General features: G+C 44.0%; 1 protein-coding gene across 1 annotated transcript in view; it reads left to right on the forward strand.

Moving 5' to 3' along the window:
- Window positions 1-21,885, forward strand: part of LOC308305970 (cysteine-rich motor neuron 1 protein) — a gene marked incomplete at its 3' end in the record, with an annotated part of 95,408 nt that extends 73,523 nt beyond the window's left edge. Inside the window, exons 9-15 of the mRNA XM_080750869.1 lie at window positions 1,328-1,449; window positions 5,092-5,313; window positions 8,016-8,231; window positions 13,018-13,242; window positions 17,017-17,145; window positions 20,107-20,285; window positions 21,688-21,885. Of these exons, the coding sequence (XP_080606995.1) occupies window positions 1,328-1,449; window positions 5,092-5,313; window positions 8,016-8,231; window positions 13,018-13,242; window positions 17,017-17,145; window positions 20,107-20,285; window positions 21,688-21,885 (1,291 nt within the window). The remainder of the gene's footprint in view (window positions 1-1,327; window positions 1,450-5,091; window positions 5,314-8,015; window positions 8,232-13,017; window positions 13,243-17,016; window positions 17,146-20,106; window positions 20,286-21,687) is intronic.
- Between the last annotated feature and the right edge of the window lie 282 nt (window positions 21,886-22,167).

The following is a 22,167-nucleotide window of genomic DNA, read 5'->3' on the forward strand; positions in this document are numbered from 1 at the left end:
AATTTATCGTGAACTTATCCTACCGCATTCACCTTTTATTTGCCAAGCTGTATATCTGGTTCCGCTTAAACCCTCGATAATTCACCCTTTGTCAGCCTTCTGATTGGTCACTGACTGACCAGCCAGCAGGCCCTTTCTGCCTTGTCCCGCCCTGGTTCCTCCTTTTTTATGTTGAATTTGCTAAAACATAATTTTTGGAGAAAGAAAAACATTTAAAAACATGCCCAGTCACTATACTGCACCTGAGAGGCTACTTTTTACTGAAACCAAGTTTAAAATGAGAATTCAATACACAGAATAACAATAAGAAGCAACTGAATTTCAATGGTAGCGGATGGAGAGAAAGGACTTTTGTCCCACCAAGACACATCAACCAATGGGTGCGAAGAGGGGCGGGACAACGGGCGGGACTTGACAAAGGGTGAATTGGTAAAAAGGACCTGGAAATAACGTACTTGATACAGAAAACAGACTTGGAAATAATGTACTTGATACAGTGTTTTTTTCCACTCTACCAAATCTCTTTGCCAAAAAATAGCTGATCTACAATCTCAAAACGAGCAGTGATGCGATGCCCTGTGAAATTGTAGATCTACTATTTTTTTGGCAAAGAGATTTGGTAGATTTGTTTTTCATGCAGCGCCCCTCTTGTTAAAAGTTCACATAAAGATGGCAGGTGGTTACTCGGGGAGTTTGTAGCCAAATTAAATCAAGCATTCAAATCACTGTTGATACTGATAGCCCACACAGGCACTTTAAACAATAAATAAATGAAGTGGGCCAGCATTCAGGATTCTCTGAAAACAATCGTAGAGGACACTCACCAGAATCTGACCAGATGTTGATATCTGATCTGTTTTGGGTTCTTTCTGTCTGTTTCTTTCCACAAAAATGTTCCGTCCCAGAATAATGGATGTTGGGGATCTTTTGATTATCGCGATAATATCGTACATTTATTGTGGTCACAATAATCGCAACGTGACATTTTCATATCGTCCCATCCCTGCCCGACGTACGCAGCCTCAACCTCGGACCGGTTTCGCCGTCTCACCGTCACACCGATTGACTGGTGTCGATGTGTTGACTAAAACTATGACGAAAAATGTTCGTCAATAACTTTTTACACTGATAAAAAGTGAAATAACAAGAATAACACTTCAGATGACTAAAATGTAATATAATTATATAAAAATGACTAAAACAAAAAAAAACAAAAAAACAAATCTGTCAAAAGCGACACTGCTCGTTCACATGCTGAGAAGTGCGTGTGCGTAATGTTTCCCACTAACAACACGTGTGTGACTCTCTTCCGCCCCCTGTCCCACAGGAGGAACAAGCACGGCTGTGAGATGTGTCGCTGTGTCAAGTGTCCCCCCTTCACCTGCGACAAGCACTGTGACAGCGGCTACCGGCAGAACAGGAAGGGCTGCTCCGTGTGCATGTGCAAAGGTAACGCATCCAACGCACTTGGTCTGAGTTTTTTTTTTTTTTATATATCATTTTGGGGGATTTTTGCCTTTATTGATAGTACAGGTAGACAGGAAAAGGGGAGAGAGAGGTGGGGAGTGACCCGCGGAAAAGGTCGTCGGGATCGGGATTCGAACCAGCAACGCACTGTCAGCCATCAGAGCCTATGTGGTATGCGCCTGGACCGCTAGGGAACTATTTGTACTTGGTTGAGCACGGCATGACTCCGACAATAGCCGATCTACAAGCTGACAATGCGTCGCGTTGCGAGTTGCGAGGCATTGTCAGCTTGTAGATTGGCTATTTTCGACTGTCGCTCGAGTACATGGGACCATAATTGAACAAAACGCATATCATGGTGATTGAAAGAAGACTTTAAACTAGTGACCAGAAGCATAAAGTATTTATGACCATGTTTATTAAGGTAATAAAATCAAGTGTAAAATTCGGTAAAAACGCAGTCACTTGAATGGAGCATAATACCTTCTGGTACCGGGAGAGTATTTTTTGCAGGTCTTTCAGTCCGAGTGTATCAAAAAGCAACTGGGTTAAGCACCGTTGGTCCGACCAGTTTAACATTCACCAGCAGCCAATCACAAGCTTCCGCTGCATTAACCCAGTTGCTTTTTTGATACACTTGGACTGAAAGACCTGAAAAAAACACACTCCCTTTTGGTACCAGCAGGGGGGAAAATAGCGAAAAAAGTGGCCATTCATATGAACTTTCTCTTGATGTCTCTTCCTATATCGCCTCAACTTGCAAGCCGGGTACTATGCCCTTGGTGTGTGCGTGTGTGTATGGGTGTGTGCATGCGTGCCGTGCGTGCATGGGTGCGTGCGTGTGTGTATGGGTGCGTGCGTGCGTACCTGTACACTGTAGTGCCCTGGGAGCAGTACAAGGAGATTGTGTGTCTGCGAAGCGTTAGCGGAGTTGACGTTCTGCCACTTTGCGGCGGATCTGATTGGCCGTGACCTTTCGCTGCTCTGCGGCGGAGAGACTTTTATGAGCCGTTCTTGTTTTCATTCTTGTTTTTTTATTTAGCTCCGTCCTGGCCAGGCTCTGTGTGTGTGTGTGTGTGTGTGTGTGTGTGTGTGTGTGTGTGTGAGAGAGTGAGCATGAGAGTGAGCGTGAGTGTGTGCGAGACTCATAATTAGATTCCCAAAACCCCTGAAGTTTTTCAACGTGTGGCATATTTATACTCTGCCACATTTTATTTAAAGTGTTTATTTTCCGGTTTTATTCCGAACTATAAATATTTTTAGCTTAAGAATACACTTTGGGGTTTTCACACATGCATAGCACACAACGGGCTCTTTTACACACACACACACACACACACACACACAGATGTGTACGCACACATATTGTATCACACAGGGACACGTACGCTACACGCACAGTCATGAGTGCGTATACACACACAGATGTGCATGCACGCATACTGTACGCACGCACGCACGCACGCACGCGCGCACACACACACACACACACACACACACACACACACACACACACACACACACACACACACACACACACACACACACACTTCAGACTGTGTAATACCTACCCCAAAGAAGAAGCCATGTTTACCTGATTGTGACACTACTTGGATCAGATAGCCAGTGGGCTGTTAAAAATATTTACGACTTTTGGAAGCGTATATACCTTTCTTTTTCTGTGTGTAAAACGTGAAATGAAAGCAGGGGCCGTACATAAACATGGAGGTTCACTGGCAACGCCGTGGCTTTTGTTCCACACACTGCTGTATATCCCTGCAGGCTTTAAAGAAGCAGGCCGCTTTCTTTAACACATGCTGAGGCCCGCTTATTGGCAGCAAGAGCCCTTTAAAGTCAATGCATCCCTCCACCAAAACACAGGATCCTTATAGGGTGCCTGGGGTCAGGTGACCGAAATCAGAGGGAAATGATTAAACTGAATGTATTTGTAGCCGGGCCGTAAATTCATTATTGGGGCATAAAGTCACTGCATCAGATATTCCTGTCTGGTGAATGTTCCCCTACACAGAACCATTACCTCTTTTTAAACTGGGGTTTAAAAGCTGTAATGATGAAATTGGACCCAAGACAACAACTTTAAATCGTAAATAGCTGTTCTAAATGAACTTTCCACGTGTAACGTTCAGGCTAGGGTTCATGGACTGCCTTGTTTTATTAATTAACTTCTTATTTGCACACTGAAGTCCCCAGTATGGCGGGGGGAAATCAAATACAGTACCTCGATATTGATATTGCAGCGATAATTTCAGAAAGTTTCAACACAAACACTATTTTAACCCTATTTCTAGACATTTTTTTTAAGTATAAACTACGGCTTAAAACGACCCGGCATAGCTGTGGCGTCCATTTTGTGGTTCCACAGATAAAAAGCCCATTCATGTTCCTTTACAGATTTCCATGAATATTAATATAGATTATTTTAAGCCTGGAACCAAGCCATCCAGGCTCCTAGTGTTACAGCATTTCATTCTGTGTCAAAATACATTTGAAAACCGCAAAAAGAAAATGGTATTTATTTAATATGGTATACCGGTGTAATATAATGAAATATGGTATGTCGAGGAGGTTGGCGTTGCCCAAGGGGGCTTGGCGTTGGAGGAGTTCAGAAAGGTGCCTGGTTGTTGAGGGCCTTGTCAACTCTGTCTCATGTAATATCACACTGTCTTACTTTTATTTTATCCCACTATTTTTGTAACCCATTTTTTCACCCAGTGTCAATTGTCTACTGTAATCAACCTGGAGAGAGCAACAGACTGATCTCATGCTGCTTTCCATGCATGAGTCCAATCCGCTTCTCTTCAGCACCAAGTTATGTCCCAAGATAGTCCAGTCAATCTGAGGTTTGATCCAAAAGAAATTGCAATGGTAATGGTTCAAGGTTTTTTATGATCCTTAGGGTCATCCAAAACACACGTTAAAAATTGTCCAAAATATTAGTGGATCAAGGTAATCCAGGGGGTTCAAGTTACCATGCAGGAAAAACATTATCTAAAAGAAAATCTTTTAGATAAGAAGCATGTGAGGGGTCTAACTAGGGGGTTTTCATGATTCTGAATCCATTGCAAGCATTTTGTTTTGCACCAAAAACATTCCTCGGGCCAAAAACGGACCCCACATGTGTGAAAAGTGATGACTCATCACTAAACCATCACTACGCCATAGTGTTTGGGATCCGTTTTTGGCCCGAGGAATGTTCTTTGTGCAAAACAAATGCTTGCAATGGATTCAGAATCATGAAAACCCCTAGACCCCTCACATGCTACTTAAAGAAGATTTTTTTCAGGGGTCTTTTTTCCTGTATAGTAAGTGAAGGAACCCAAACTTGAACCCCCTGAATTTACCTTGATCCACTAAGAATATTTTGGAAGATTTTTAACATGATTTGTGGATGACCCTAAGGATCATAAAAGACCCTGAATGATTACTTTTGCAATTTCTTAGATAGCTTAGATTTACCGGCCTAAAGAGGGACAGAATCGTAATTCATATATTCCCCAAAAAGTCACAAAGTGACTTTTCTGAGATTTCAGCCCCTGCCTCTCTAACATTCCCTGCACGTCCCTGCCTGCATATATTAACGACTACACCACCTCATGTCTCCAGACGGCGGTCATGTCCCGAGCACCACGGTGCCCGCTGCTCCCGCGCCCAGCCACTGCCTCACCTCCAACGGGCACCGCTACGAGGAGGGAGAGAGCTGGCACGACGGCTGCCGCGACTGCTACTGCCACGCCGGGCGCGAGATGTGCGTGCTCATATCCTGCCCGGCACCCAGCTGCTCCCACCCCGTCGTCAGGCCAGACCAGTGCTGCCCCACCTGTGAAGGTACGTCTTTAAAGATGCAGTGCCATGATTTTTTTTCTCCCTTAAAACATGACGATCAGGGTATTATGACTATACTAGGAGGAAGATTAAAAAAAAAAAAAAAGTGTACAGAAAGAGTTACATTTGTGTTGTTATCTGGCCACACCCACCAGTTCATTAAGTATGCCTGGTTGTCAGGTGGGTGGTGACCTATTAGAGTAATCTTAACTCCATAGACACATACAAAACAGAAAGAAAAGTACAAAAAAAACTATGGCACCACCTCTTTAATGAATAAAAGGTAGTCTTAACCACTTTGTACGGCAGAGCATGTTAATGCAACTCGACCCTGTTGTTGGGTAGGACACCAACTCATAGGCTTCTGGTAGGACAGCTACTGGTTGACAGGTTAGTGACCTACTGTACACCTGAACCGACAGCGCCACCGTGCAAGTATTTGTACTTTCGGCTGCCGGTGTGTGTGGCTCAACTTCTTGTCTCTTGAAGACTACTATTCAAATCCCAGGTGTGTCATGACCCTTATACGGACTGCAGCTATAACGGGAGCACATCCACCCAACAACCTTTAGCATCTTACACACTCCGTGGCTACGTCGGTTCCACAAACACACACACACACACACACACACACACTCTGGGTCTGTTTCTGCGAAAGCGGTTAACGTGCACCGAGCCACACTCCCACACCTTTTTCGTCCACACCCCTAGTCCCGACTCGGCGCAGCAGAGTATTTACGGAGGAGTGACTCAGTTTGTCCGTTCAAATATTTAGCAGTGAAAGAATGTCTACACAGTTTCAGAAGCTACACTACAGTTTGTATAGTCGGGGGACAACAGGGTAATTATTTACAGATGTTTGTCCACTGCTCTGCTGTTTGGTAGAAGCAACAGAGACGTGTTTTTCTGCGGCGGCGGTGTCCCAACCCGACGCCGTGGTCCAACACCCCTCTAAGCTTTTTGGGACGAGAATTATTTAATGCTGTAACTTTTGAAAAATAGCAGATATACAAGCTCACAGCGCGGCACCGAGTGCCGCGCTGCGAGCTTGTAGATCTGCTATTTTTGAAAAATAGTTTTGAAAGTCTTTGAATATAGTTTTTTAAAAAGCAAACATTTGTAACTCAAATATTTGCTTCTGGGTGGTCCCTGGAACGTGGCCAAATACATGTAATTTTGGGGGTCCTTGACATGAAAAGGTTTGAGAACTATTTATGAGAAGGATTTATAGAATCGGGTCAAATACATCAAAAAACTTGCACGCATTTCATCGATTTTTCAAAAATAGCAGATCTACAAGCTCGCAGCCGCGCTGTGAGCTTGTATATCTGCTATTTTTCAATAGATAAAGCATAACATGGAGTGGTTAAAATCTAAAGTGACCCAGATTTGCGTAGCCGGTCTGAATTGGCTAAGCTCCTGTTGGCCTGCGTTAGTGCATGGAGGCTTGTCACGCATCCGTGTTCCAGTAACCTCTGCCTTTTTACTGTTCACAGCAACAACATCCTCCTGTCCACGGCTGTTTGTCTGTGCGCCACTCTTGCACAACTTTGCGGTGTCTGTTAGTATCGGTTGGGGTCGAAAGCTCATGACCACGATAGGAATTTTGATATAGCCTAACACACTGCTTAACTTTAATATGCTTTTTTTTGTGTGTGTGTTTTGTATTTCTTATGGAAACCTTTTATTATACCACATTAACCCTGGCTTCACTATTTTGGGCATGTCATTGTCCAATTTGCCTAGCGGCCCAACCTCTAGATGTAGCAAAAGGTTGTAAATATATTTCTTTTTTTTTTTAAAGCCAATCTGCATGATAAGGGTGACTTGAGAGTAGGAATGGGACGATATGAAAATGTCATATCACGATGATTGTGACAAAAGAAATCGTGATTTACGATATTATCGCGATAATCAAAATCCATTATCCTGGGGAAACATTGCCAAAAAAATAGCAGATTGGCTACTCTTTGGCAAAGACATTTGAAAGGGAGTGAAAAAAAGACTATCAAGTACGTATAATATTATAAGTACCTTTTACCAATTATAGAGGGTTTAAGTAGTACCGGATATGCAGCTCGGCAAATAAAAGGTGAATTGATCCCACTGGGATGCTGACAGAACCCTTGCCAAAAACCCCAGGACAAAAATCCACTCGTCCTAGACAATTTGCCCTCCTGGCTCCCAAACTGTGGAATAAACTCTCTGTTGCACTTAGAACTATACAGACTCACTCCCTAGCTTCCGCCGTGGACTGAAGACTCACCTCTTCAGACTCCACTTAAACCCATAGCACTACTGTAACATGAATTGACCATACATGAAGCTAGTTAGCATTTTTTAGGTTTTAGAAACGTTTTTTTTTTTCTTTTTTTTTACTGATTAGGTGCATGGTCTACCTATATTATTGTTTATGCATTTGTTATACTGTTGATGTTCTGATATCTTGCTTATTATACTGATGTATTAACTGCTTATTGTAAGTCGCTTTGGATTAAAAGCGTCTGCTAAATGCCTAAACTGTAAACTGATCCCAGTGCATGACGGAGGACGATATCACGACAACTTAAATCTCCACGATACGATTATCGTGAGTGTTTATCACAATAAACGATAATATCACTTATCGTCCCATCCGTACTTTGAGGTGCTATTATTTATTGTTATTTTCAGTATTCTAATGGTGTTGTGTTGTCATGTTGCAGATGAGTCGGGCAGCGGTCAGCCAGAGGGCATGGACCTGGTGGTGTGTCGGGCGCCCGGGGGGGAACTCTACGTGGAGGGGGAGACGTGGAACCTGGACGAGTGCACGCGATGCACCTGCAGGAGAGGACGCGTGCTGTGTGACACCGAGGTGTGCCCCCCTGCCCTCTGCCAGGCGCCCATCAGGAACAAGGACACCTGTTGTCACGTCTGCCCAGGTAAACTGAAACCTCCGCTTTGGTTCATAGAATATACCCCTGAAACTTCAGAGCGTCTTAACTCATTTAGTGCCCCTGAAATTAACGGATTATAAAGTCCACGATTCAGGCTGGCATCACCGCCGTTATCTTATTTTGAAGGCCAGAAGTCCACAGCGCAATCACTTCCGGTCTGACGTCATCGGGTCGTGCGCCGGAACCGATCCGTGTCCACGTGGAGTTGTGTAATGGCCGACCGGGAGCTTTTATAACTGTGTAACATAAGCGAGCATCTGCCTCCATCCTAGCTTCTAAAGTGTAGTTTTGAGATAATGGACATTAAAGATGAGATCCCCCGTCCACCTCAATGTTATGGATGGGACTATTTTGTGCTCGTGGAGCCGTGATGATGCGAAATCAGCGACGGATTTCGTCTCCGGAACGCCGGCCATTCTTCTCGGTAATGTACTCGCTGTTACAGTAATATATTACTTTTCCCGAGATATCTCGTGAATGGCACTACAGATACTCGAGTACATTTCGCGAGATATCTCGGGAATGGCACTAGATGAGTTAATACGGCACGGTTAAGAAGTAGGAGTTAAACTACTAGTAAGACACCTCAGGGCGACACGCGAGGTCGCGCCAATTCTTGGCCATCTGGCCAGTGATGTATATCTGACCAGTTACCCATATATGGAGACCCCTGCATGATAGTCAACTATGTGATGTCAGAACATGCCCTTGTATGGGCATTACCAAATATGCACTTAATATTGATGACATCGGTACAGGGATCTCCATATATGGGCTTAAAACAGACAAGGACATAATTTGTTTGCAAGTGTGACTCGTGATGACATCAGCGATCTCCATATATGGGCATAAAAGGGACATCAAGCCAGAGGGTGATGTCAGAGCGGCAAACCCATTCTGTTAAGAGTGGTTCCCCTGGCATCACAGTGACATCAGAGCATGATGTCAGAGCGACAAACCCATAGAACCACAGGCAGACCCATAGAACCACAGACAAACCCATAGTACCACAGACAAACCCATAGAACCACAGACAAACCATTAGTACGACTGACAACACAGACAAACCCATAGAACCATGGGGACTGCCCATAAGTCCGAAGGTTCATTTGTCTGAAGGTTCATTTAGTTAGGGTTACTGAGGTTATTGTTAGGGTTAGGGTTAGAGTTAGGCATAGTATTCTTAACAAATTCGAACTAACGAACCTTCGGACCAATGCCATGGCACCTAGATCAGCCAGGGGCTGGGCAGGGCTGCATGGCCATCGCAGTGAGGTGTATACAAATATATTATAACCCTGCCTTGGATCCCGTTTATCAGCATGTGGTTTCGCAGCGTCTCTCTGTGTTACACACTGAGCTGGACTTTTATGTCTGGCACATGGACTCATAAAGCAACCGGCCCAGACCGGCTGGGTTCACAACACTTCCAGGGATCCTCCTCCAGGCTAGCCTGATTTCAGACTCAGCTGAAGCTTGACTCTGACATTGTGCCCTGTCTGAACGATTTACAGGGGGAGGGACTTTGACTTCCCCTAAACCAATCACTAGCAGATCAGCAGATCCGCCTACTTGTGGCCTCATCCGTGTGCACAACATTGCTACCATTAGCACACACAATGGCAACAAACATCGCATGTATGTCTGTGTGCGAGCGCGCAGCGTGTGTGTGTCTGTGCGAGTGAACCGCGAGGGTGACTGCTCTCCATAGACACTTCCATAGAGGTTAGGTATAGGGATAGGGTTAGTGTCGGAATGGAGACATGTCGGAAAGGAAACATGTCGGAATGGAGACATGTAACCACTGGCGAGTGACGGGTGGCCCGCTGGCGCTTTTGGAGATATTCGAGAAGTGGTGATCCCGAAAAGGTTGGGGCTAGGATGCGATGTCACGATTATTGTGACCGGGAAAAACATGCGATTTACGATATCGCAATAATCAAAATATCCCCAACATCCATTATCCTGAGGCGGAACATTTGTAGATGTATTTTTTGGCGAAGAGACTTGGTCAAGAGTGAAAAAAAGACTGTATCAAGTACGTTATTTCCAGGTCCGTTTTACCAATAGAGGGTTTAAATGGTACAGGATATGCAGCTCTGCAAATAAAAGCTGAATTGATCCCAGTGTGTGACTGAGGATAATTTCACGATACATTTAAATCTCCACGATACGATTACTGTGAGTGTTTATCACGATAAACGATAATAACGATAAGCGTTCCCATCCCTAGTTGGGGGGACGCTGATTGCTGGGATGGCGAGGACAGCGGAACTCCCAAAAGGTTCAGCCGGTTCCATCTGAGCCAGTCTTGTTGTCACAGGAATGCGCTTGCACGTAAACCTGCGGCCTGAAGAAACACGCCCGCTCGGGTTTCTGATTCACAAGTGCCCTGAAATGCACTTGCAAGTCGTGGTTGTAGGGTGGAAACCCTGTATGTCCAAAACCTGTTCGCTTTGTATTCATCTTTGATTTCAAATACTGAGAATAGCCGATCTACAAGCACACAAAGCCACGCATCTTATTTAGATCTGCTATTTTCACTACTTGTGTGCGACACTCTTGTATGATGAAGTAGGGCTTTAAAGGAGCTATAGTCAACTTCTTGAAAAACGGACGCTAACATTTTTTATTAAAAAAAGATTACGCTTCATAAATGTGTTTCTATTCAAAAATTACCACAAAAAGCGTAAAATAATGATAAAATAATCATTTTGGCCGTTGTCAGACCGACTTTGTTTATATCCCTCTTCTAGGATTGATAAGGGATATAAACAAAGTCGGTCTGACAACGGCCAAAATGATTATTTTATCATTATTTTACACTTTTTGTGGTCATCTTTGAATAGAAACACATATATGAAGCTTAATCTTTTTTATAAAATATTTTCGAAACATTATTTTTATTTTAGCGTCCGTTTTAGAAAAAGTTGACTATAGCTCCTTTAATTAAACAAATAAAACAAAAAAACATTTAGTTGTAAACTTGGAGATACAAGGTTTCTGCCCGACAGTGACAAAGTGCAAAAAAAAAGAAAAAAAGAAAGAAAAGAAAAGGAAAACTCCCAAGCATGAGCCCCACAAATCAGAAATGCATGACTGCTCCTAAGAGCCGCTCCTTGGGAATGTCAGTCTGCCTTATCATTGCAGTGCCCCCCTTCCCCTCCCCTCCATCACACACACACACACACACACACACACACACACACACACACACACACACACACACACACACACACACACACACACACACACACACACACACACACACACACACACACACACACACACACACACACACACACACACACACACACACACACACACGTGCACGCACGCACACTCGCAGATTGTCAGAGGTCAGCCTTTGATATATGCCTGGGCTCGGTCGCCTGGAATGTGGGAATAACACACATCTCAGTGACAGGCCCTATGATGTATGCGTACAGTTGTGTGCAGCACAGTGTGTGTGTGTGTGTATGTGTGCGTGCACACCAAGGCTTGGTCACGGGAAGGGCACTGATCTTTAGGCCCCCTGGGGGGGTCTGATGATGAGACAGAGCGATAAGGAGCCCGAGCCTGAAGCCCACAGAACATCAGAACTTTTCCAGCCACCACCAGGCCTTCTGTTTGTGTTTAACGTAACAGTAAACCGTCTTATCTGGGAGAACACAGACCCCGAAGGCCCAATGGCCGTCGCGGATTAAGATGTTTCACCACGGGAGGACGAGTGGGAGCCATGTTTATTCCTCTTAGACGTAAAAAAAAGGGAAAGCATAAACATGGCCCGAGCAGACGGGGATGAAGGGTGTCTGGGCTGCCACCGCACGTTTAACTTAATTTTCTTTCTTGAAAGCGATTTTGATGTAATTAACCACTTACACTATACGGTTTAGTTTTGTGTTTTGGTCTTTTTGAAGCTTTACCCCATGAAGATCCTGGTCGTTTCTTGCTCTCTGCACATCAACCAACGCATTGACATGATATGGTTTTACAACGAAAATCTGGTTTTCATTCAGACTTAAATTCACTTAAAAAACAGCTTTGATGCAGGGCAGGTGTGACATCACGACCACACACCTAACGCCAATCAGAGACTCACAAAATGCAGCATTAGTCAATGAGGCAGTCTGCTGGAACGCACAACAAACGCTGCCCATTACTTAATTCCACTGTCAACGAGGAAGTGGACAGGCCTTGGATTACCCAAATTCTGGAGGATCAGAAATATGCACAATTTATAGCAGTACTAAATGAGGCCACAGAGCAAAATAAAAAAGGTTCTGTTCAAATGGAGAGGGAGGGCAAGCTCCAAAAGTGGCATTTGGCATATGCCATTTCCAAAGCGGCATATGCCGCTCCAAAACGGCATAATTTGGGGGTCATTGACATGAAAAGATTTGAGAACCACTGCTTTACACTAGAGCTCTCAAATTCTTCCCAAACACGACCATACCCGAACCCGACCCGACATTTAGGGTAGGGTAGGGCCTAAAATGTATGCTAATTAGTCGGGCCGGGTAGGGTCTCAGGCTCAATGAAAAAAGAAAATATATATATTTTTATTATTTTATTACTTTTACTCTATGATAGAGCTCTCAAATTCGTCCCAAACCCAACCATACCCGAACCCGACGCGACATTTAGGGTAGGGTAGGGCCTAAAATGTATTCTTACTAGTAGGACGGGCCTTCATTTTCAGGCCCATTGAGAACTCTACTTTACACTGGTGTTAATCGTATATTGCACGTGTCTTTGTTCTGCTCTCCAGAGGAGGAGCTGAACCCCTTGCTGCCGGTGAGGCCCGGTGGCCAGCAGGAGTACTGCATCAGCGGCGACGGGGACGTGCTGCTGGCCGGAGACTCGTGGAAGGCCAACGCCTGCACCAGCTGCACCTGCAACAACGGCACCATCCAGTGCTTCTCGCAGCGCTGCCCCGCCGCACACTGCAGGGTGCCCGTCCTGCGCAAGGGCCAGTGCTGTCCACACTGTCTTGGTAAGTGTGTGTGTGTGTGTGTGTGTGTGTGTGTGTGTGTGTGTGTGTGTGTGTGTGTGTGTGTGCAGTGGCGTCAGTTCAGCAAAATCTAAGGTATAGCACAGTAGTCTTGCGTAGCCAGACAACTATTCCACAATCTCTGAATGCTGTATAGAGTCTGGAACAGCAGCTCCCTAACGGCGAGTAATGGAAACGGGCATTACCGTTCAAGAAAATATATTTTAAAATGTCATTTCTGCTAAGCAGCAAGCTAAACATGCTTATATGATTTTTATTTATATAATGATAAATGTGTGCGATGTGAGACTGAAACGGAAGTGACGAGGGGGCTTCACTTCCGCTTCATCTCGCACTCATCATTTCTTCCCCGGTTTGCCAGACTGTATGCCGGGAGCATTTGACCAAAACGCGGAGGCAACAGTCTGGCCACGCGAGACTAATAGCACAGGGACATGCTGGGCCCCTGATTCAGCCCGGGAAAAATAGTTGGAGAGATCTCTCTCTATAGCGCTGCTGCTACTCAAAGGATTTGCCATTTCAGATCATGACAAGTGACAAGCCAGGGGGCCAATAATTGTACATGAGTTATATCGTTGTCGTTGTCGGGTGGAAACCTTGTATGTCCAAAACGCTTGTTTTGTATTTATCATTTTAAAAATGATTTAAACTAGTGAAAACGTCCGATCTACAAGCACACAGCGAGGCGTTGTGAGCATGTACATCTGCTATTTTCACAATAGAACCGTGTTATACAAAATTCCTCAACTCTTAGTACTCGTCAGGGTGCCGGGTCCCCAGTTAAAATATGATTATTTCGGGGGTCACGGTCTGAAAAGGTTAAGAACCACTGGCATACACTACCTGTCTTTGAGCTGAATTATTGTTATATAGTCCTGGAAATTGGGTTAAATATTTAAAAGTTTTGGAAATTAATTGGTAAAAATGTGTGGGAACCCTGGTAGAAGTACAAATTACCGAAAATTAGAAATACTCCAGTAAAGTAAATATTCCTCAAAATTGTACTTAGGTACAGTACTTGAGTAAATGTATGCAGTTACTTCAAAGTTACTTTACAACACTGTGTGTGTGTGTGTGTGTGTGTGTGTGTGTGTGTGTGTGTGTGTGTGTTTTGGTAAGTGAATTCAGTCTGGGTGAGTGTGTTTTGGTAAAGGGCTAAAGCAAAGCCGCCTTTACTGGAAATAACCGTTGCCAAAGAATTGCCCCACAAGGCATGCATTGTCACATTCCCCTTAGCTCTGTGTATTTGTACTTATTTAAGAGATGCATATGCATTACAAACTGTAGCTGTGTGGTTTTATATAACAGCTGCATATTATGCTAATATGACCAACGATGAACACTGTGCCAAACCTCTGTATTTATTTATTATACATTAAAGCTTCAATCCGGCATCTATTTTAGTGAATACAATGTATTTTAACCAATCTGTGTAGAAGTGTTATGTTATAGTGCAATATACTGACTGTACTGTAACTAGCACATCTGCAGTGCTTGGAGGTGGTCTACCTCAGTGGTTCTCAACCTATGGGTCGGGTTAGGGTTAGGGTCAAATTATTTTGGGGGGGTCCCCAGATGATTAATGTTTTCTCACTCAACTATAAACAAACCAACATAACGTTTAAGTGTATAGACTATAGTGGGTAGATGCACATTTCTAAATTGACAATTTAAGGATTTTTAAAACCTCTAAAATGACTAATTAAACATTGGCCAAATTGTCAAATATTAGAGGCAGACATTGTGAAAATAGCTGATCTACATGCTCACAACGCCTCGCAACACGAGGCGTTGTGAGCATGTAGATCAGCACACAACCGCGCACACAACCGCGAGGCGTTGTGGTTGTGTGCTTGTCGATCGGCTGTTTTCACTAGTTCGCTAGTTTCACTAGTTCACTAGTTCGCTGTTTTCACTAGTTTAAATCATTTTTAAAATGATAAATACAACAACTGGCTTTCAAGCAGTTTCAAGGAGCACACTTGACCCTTCTCACGGGCACACCAAAGGTCCCCAGGCACAGTGGTTGAGAAACACTGCTTCAAAAGACGCTTCTCTACTTGAACAAGGCACAGTCTGTTGAGGGGAAAATACTCATTTTGAACGTCGCACTTTGAAAAAAAAAAATGAAAAAAGGGGGGGGGGGGGGGGGCTGAGGATATTCTAGGGTTGTTGATCTGAATAACTACTGTAACTGTAAGTGTGTGTGTGTGTGTGTGTTTGGGGGGGGGGCCTCATCAGGGCCAGCCACACTGGCGCTACATGGGCAGACACTGTCATTCAGTGCAACATTCCATGTGACACATACACATACATATACACACGCAGTCCACACGGAGTGAAAACATTCCTCGAGCATCCGCACATTCACACGTGTTTCCTGTCTCTGGCTGAACCGGCCCCCGCGCCGCACGCTTGCTCGCTCTCTCTCTCTCTGTGTACGGCGGGCGGCAGGCACAGGAAGGCAAAGCTCCCATGTCAGCTTTTCCTTTAGAGGAAAACCTTGGGCATCATAGGCCGCCATTGTTCACCCCTGATTTGTAGCGGTTTGTCGCGCCGGGGTCTTTTGTTTTGTTCAGTGGAAAACAGCTTCTTTTTCCTTTTTTTTTTACGTAATGCCTTTTACAAAGAGGTACGTGGGTTAAAGCAAGTTGTGGATCGGGACCGCCAGGGAGGGGTCCCCAAATTATTTTGGAGGGTCCCCAGATGTTTGGCTTAATGTGCAACATTGTTTTCTCACTCAACAGAAAACAAACCAACATGAAGTTTAGAGGGTATCTGCACATTTCTAAAGTGACAATTTAAGGACTTTAATAACTCTAAAATGACAAATTAAACATTGGTCAAATTGTCAAATATTAGAGGCAGAAATTGTTAAAATAGCCGATCATTGTGGTGCATCTTGGGAATGGGTTTATTGTATCTAAATGTGTAGATCTGTGTAGATCTGCTATTTTCACAATAGAACCGTGTTATACAAAATGTAATGCATCAACTTTTAGTGCTCGTCAGGGTGGGGGGGTCCCCAGTTCAAATATTTTAGGGGTTGTGGCCTGAAAAGGTCACACTGTGACCACTGTGTTAAAGGAGCATTTTGCTCATTCTGTGGACGTGACGGACGGACGTCAGCGATAAAATCCTCCGCTGCGTACCGTGTTGACGAAGAAAGAAAGCAGATCTCTCCTGCTCAGTGCTCACAGACCCTAAAGCAGTGTTTCTCAAACTTTTACATTTCACAGTTTCCCCTTAACTTTGACAGCATACAAATGGAACCAAATGGACCCGTTAGGGTCCATTTGTACACTGTCAGAGTTACAGACTTGTATGGGTCAATTTAGAACCACATAAAGGAACCCACAGAGTCCTTGGAATACACTTTGAGAACCATTGCCCTAAACGTCCTTGCACACCGATCACACCATCAATGAGTTTTTCTAAAAAAAGAAAAAAAAAAAAAAAAACAGGAGCAACGCGCTCTGTCGTGGTGGTCACTTGTCGGACGGCAATTTGCGAACAGGACATATTTGCGAACAGGACATAGAGAAGCGAGTCTTTGTTTAACATTTAGTCTTTTTGGTGCAAACATTTCCTTTTGTGTGCAAGGACCTGTACCGACAGTGCCTGGGGGTCCCGACCCACAATTTGAGAACCGCTGACTTAGCTGACAGATGAAAAAGAGATTTTGCGGCATAAGGACTCAAGCCTTTTGTCATGTCGCATTCATGTTTTTTGTTATTGTTTTGTTTTGTTGTGCAGAAATGACCACGACATCGGTCCCCATCATGGTGTCCACCAAAGCGCCCAAGACCAGTGCTGCCGTCACCACAGTGGAGAGCGTGGTGTGGATCACCACGGTCACCGTGCCGCCCGTCATCGCTGCTACAGGTGACTACCATCATCCTGCATGTGCACACATAGACATCAAAGGGTGCTTGAGCCCCTGTCCTTTTATCCGTCTGTAAAAGGTGCCCTCTCCAGACCATGAATGCAGTTTACACTATGGTGAAAGACATGCAAATGTCCTCTTTCCATGCCATAGCTGAAGGCAGCATTCAAGAGAATGGCCTTGTCCAAACTCTCCTGAACTTGAACTTGCAGCATCTTATTCTGAAAGAATAGCCCTCTCTGTGTAGAAATCCATGCTGTTACCCACATCTCCAGTATTGACCCATACCAACCCCATCTTTCAAACATGGCAGCCATGTTTGTTTACATTTGAAGAAAACATAATGGCTGCTATGTCATGAATGCCTGAACGGATTTCCAAGCAAATTTCTTTGTTTGAAAGCTGTGAACAGCGTGCACACATGTGGTGCATGATCTAGGCATGGGCGTGCCTGATCTGTGCACTATGAATTACATGGAAGCCCATGGAGACTTGGCATCTTGGTCCTTCAAAGAGATTTTTTAGATTGCAACAAATGTGTTAAGCACCATTCCCACTTGGCACAATAACCATAAAGATAACTAAAACTATATCATTCACCATTGTGAATAAAAAACGATACTTTTACAGTTATAGTGCTCAGTGTGAATGCATGGCCCTTTAGTCATAACTGAACTAGACAAAATCAAAGTGAAATTGAAAAAGAAAAGTAAATGTAAATATGAATAGTATATAATTCGTCACTGTCTGGCCAAAACCTCTTACTGTAACTCCATTTTTGAGGTTGACATAAATCAGGGCTATTGAACACCCTTTACATCTGAGTATTGGTTAAAATAATATTGAACCAATGGAAGGTAGTAAAAAGTGCTTGGGACAAAACCTCCTAACTCCACACTGTCTGCCAAACCAGCTAACTCCAACCGATTGGCCCTCTCTTTTTTCACAAATATGTGCTATTGAACACCCTTTATGTCTGAGTGTTGGTTAAAATAATATTGAATCAATGAAAAGTAGTAAAAAGCCCTTCGGTCAAAACCTCCTAACTCCACTTGAGCTCATTTTCCCGAAAATGAACATTTTGGAGTTAGGAGGTTTCGCGCCCGAAAGCAGAGATATAGTACTACAAACAGTGGTCCTCAAAGTGGGGTCCAGGGACTCTCTGGGTTCCTTTTGGGAGGTCTAAATCGATCCTCATATACAAATGAAACCAATTGGACCCGTAAGGGTCCATTTGGTTTCATTTGTATGCTGTCAAGAGTTAAGGGGAGACCTTGACATTTCAAAGTTTGAGAACTACAACAGTACGATTAGTCACACCGTGGCAAAAAGAGCAAGACGGGACAAAAAAAAAAATGCTTAAGTGGGTGTCAAAACGGGAACACTGATACTCACACCCTCCTCATTCCAACTCCTCCACAGCTGCCCCTCCCTGAGCCGCCTGGTAATAACCCAGTAATCCGTGTTGCTTGGCGTCACTCTTCGTGGCGCTCCGTTGCCAAAACCGCCGTGAACCCTGGGCCGTGTTTACATTGGTGGGGAGCTTAATATGTGGACAGCTTGATAAATGAGCGAGAAGTCGCAGTGACACACACGCTAAACTAAATTAACCCACTCAGAACGGGTACACATTATTGAGTATCATTATTGTATGCTTTAACTATTGAAAAATAGCAGATATACAAGCTCACAGCGCGGCACCGAGTGCCGCGCTGCGAGCTTGTAGATCTGCTATTTTTGAAAAATCGTGAAAATTATAATTTTGACCCGATTCTATGAGTGTCTTTTGAATCCTTCGAAGATTTTTTGAAAAACCTTTGTTTCTATGTCAGCAATCTGGCCAGCCATCGTCAAAGAAAAGGTCCTTTTCACTTAACTGGAGCTCAGTTAGTCTGTTCTTGAGAGACTACTATGTCAGTGGTGCTCAAACCTTTTCATGTGAAGGACCCCCAAAATTATATGTATTTGGCCACGGACCCCCCATCTCAAAATATTTAATTCCAAGGACCACCCAGAAGCAAAATTTGAGTTACAAACGTTCGCTTTGAAAATACATATTCAACGATTTTGCACAAATTTTCACGACTTTTTCAAAAATAGCAGATCTACAAGCTCGCAGCGCGGCACTCGGTGCCGCGCTGTGAGCTTGTATATCTGCTATTTTTCACCGGTTAAAGCATTCAATAATTCTAGGCCTAAATGGGTTTAATAATGATGATTAATGTGGTGGTGGCTGGCCCTAAACAATACCAGTTATAGTAGGAGGGGGATTCCCCCAGCTTTTTTAATTATTCTCTGCGTGACGTATATATGGTGCTGGGACGCCGGCCAGGAACACACAGAGAGAACGATATAAAGGGCTGCTTTTCATTTAGATTGATCAGATGTAGGGTGGGGGAATGTGATGGAAATATTGGACGGGGGATGGTGTTTAAGCCATTTAGGCCGGCACGCAAATCGTGTGTCACTTTAGATTTGAACAACTTTAATTTAACTACAGTATTAAAATATAGTAGATCCGCTATTTTTTTTAAAATCGTGAACATTTTGCAAGTCTTTGAATATTTTTGACCCGATTCTATAAACGTCTTCTAAATCCTTCTTCTGAATCAGTGGTTCTCAAACTTTTTCATGTCAAGGACCCCCAAAATTACATTGTATTTGGCCGCGGACACCCCATCTCAAAACATGTTGTTCCAGGGACCCCCCAGATAAGAAGCAAATATTTGAGTTACAAATGTTTGCTTTTAAAATATATATATTCAAAGACTTCAAAGGCTCACGATTTTTCAAAAAATAGCAGATCTACAAGCTTGCAGCGCGGCTGTGAGCTTGTATATCTGCTATTTTTCAATAGTTAAAGCAGGCCTAAATGGGTTAATTTATGTGGAGCTGCTTAGAGGGAGGGATCCCTATACTGTAATTATTGACGCGTTATTATGATTGTGTTGTTGCTCTAGATGCCCCGGGCCTGGGCGAGAACTACCCCAGCCAAACCGAAATGGCGGTCATCTACCAGTCGGCGGCGTGGATCCTGGCCGGCCTCCTCCTGGCCATCGTCATCTTCCTGGTCATCGCGCTGCTCATCAACAAGAAGAAAAAGTGGGTGCAGATGTCCTGCTACAGCGCCCCCAAAAAGGTGAGATTTTGCTTGTAAATTTGCCACCCTGTCCCGCAGAGCGTGGGTGACGGGGCACCCTGGGGTGCCGTGACGGCAGTCCAGGGGTGTTGCGAGATAATTTGATAATATTTGGAATTCATTTGGACATACTTAAAAAAATATATTTAGTATAATTTTAAACTTGAAGTACAAAGTTATTTTCAGTCAGTTCTAACCAAAATGGCTATTATCTCAACATAATCGCTAAAATATGGCATAAATATAAGGTGTTAAATTATGAATATAATGTAGGGGTGCCTCGGATGAAAATAATATTTATAGGCCTAGGGGTGCCCTTAGCCAAAAAAAGTTTGGGAACCCCTGCCGCAGAGTTTTAACCACGCTCGCACAATGAGAATACGTTTTACTTGACCATGATCCCTATGGTTAGCCGTTTCTCAAACGCGGTTTTCCCCACCCCGAGTGGGAATTAAGGAAATGGCCACTGTGAGAATAATGCTCAATAGTTTGTCCTCAAGTAGTCGTTAAGTAAGCAGCGCAGTTTCTCCAAACTTCCAATCTTCAGAAGCTCTGCGAACTGGATCAAAAATTGTGTGAGGTCTCATAAAATAAGATCGTTTTACAATTCCCCCATGAAATGACACCCGGTACGTGGCCGCGAAAATGGTACTTTGTCACGTCTTTTTTTTATGGCCAGTCAACTCCCTAACTAGGCAGTCACATGTTTTTATGAACAAGTCGACTCCCTAACTACGCCAACACCGCAAACTAAACACGAAGCCGTTAGGCTTTGTTGGCTGTCCTCGCAGGCCCGTTATGCAGGGGTGTCGCACCAAATTCTGGGCCCTGGGTACAAGGATTCATTGCGGGCCCCCATGAATGTTTAACCCATTTAGACTGGGAATTGGGAACGCATTATATTGTGCGTTAACTATTGAAAAATAGCAAGCTCACAACGCTCCTTGCGAGCTTGTAGATCTGCTATTTTTGAAAAAAAATTGAGAAGTCTGAATATATCAAATCCTTCTAAGGTTTTTTGAAGAAAAAAAACTATGTTTCTATGTCATTGGTGCTCAAACTTTTTCATGTGAAGGACCCCCAAAAGGATATGTATTGATATTGGCCACGGACCCCCATCTCAAAATATTTAATTACAGGGACCCACCCAGAATCAACATTTAGGTTCCAAATGTTTGCTTAAAAAAATACATATATTTCAAAAATGGCAGATCTACATATAGTATATCTGCTATTTTTCAATAGCTAAAGCATAAAATAATTAAGGCCCCCTCCACCCTTGGGGCCCTAGTAACTCAGTCCCACTTTCCCCCCCCCACCCCTTGTGACGCCCCTGCCGTTATGAAAGGGCTTTGAGTCTCTTAAAACACGTGTTTTCTTTTTTCCTCTCCCCCGTTCACAGACCGTGATCCTGAAGAAGCACGTGAACAAGAACTCGGTTGTCTACATGGAGCCGTCCAAAGAGAACAAGTTCCAGAGCGTGAAGAACGACTGCGGCATCATTAACTTTTCCCCAGACGTGAGCTCCCCTCCCTGCGGCGAGAGGATGACCATCCCCAGAGCCAAGCTGGGCCTGGCCAACGGCCGGGCGGCGCGCTAGCCAGGAGCGTCGCAAGATGGTGGGGAGGGGGAGGGAAGGGGGACTGAGTTAGTAGGGCCCAAGGAAGGTGGAGGAGGGGCCTTAGTTATTTTATACTTTTAGCTATTGAAAAATAGCAGATATACAAGCTCGTAGATCTGCTATTTTTTGAAAAGTCGTGAAAATGTTTGCAAGTCTTTGAATATATGTATTTTTTTAAGCGAACGTTTGTAACTCAAATTTTGCTTCTGTGGGATCCCCGGAACGAAATATTTTGAGATGGGGGTCTGTGGGCCAAATACA

This window comes from Nannobrachium achirus (assembly GCF_963921795.1).
Source record: "Nannobrachium achirus genome assembly, chromosome: 20".
Taxonomy (NCBI): domain Eukaryota; kingdom Metazoa; phylum Chordata; class Actinopteri; order Myctophiformes; family Myctophidae; genus Nannobrachium; species Nannobrachium achirus.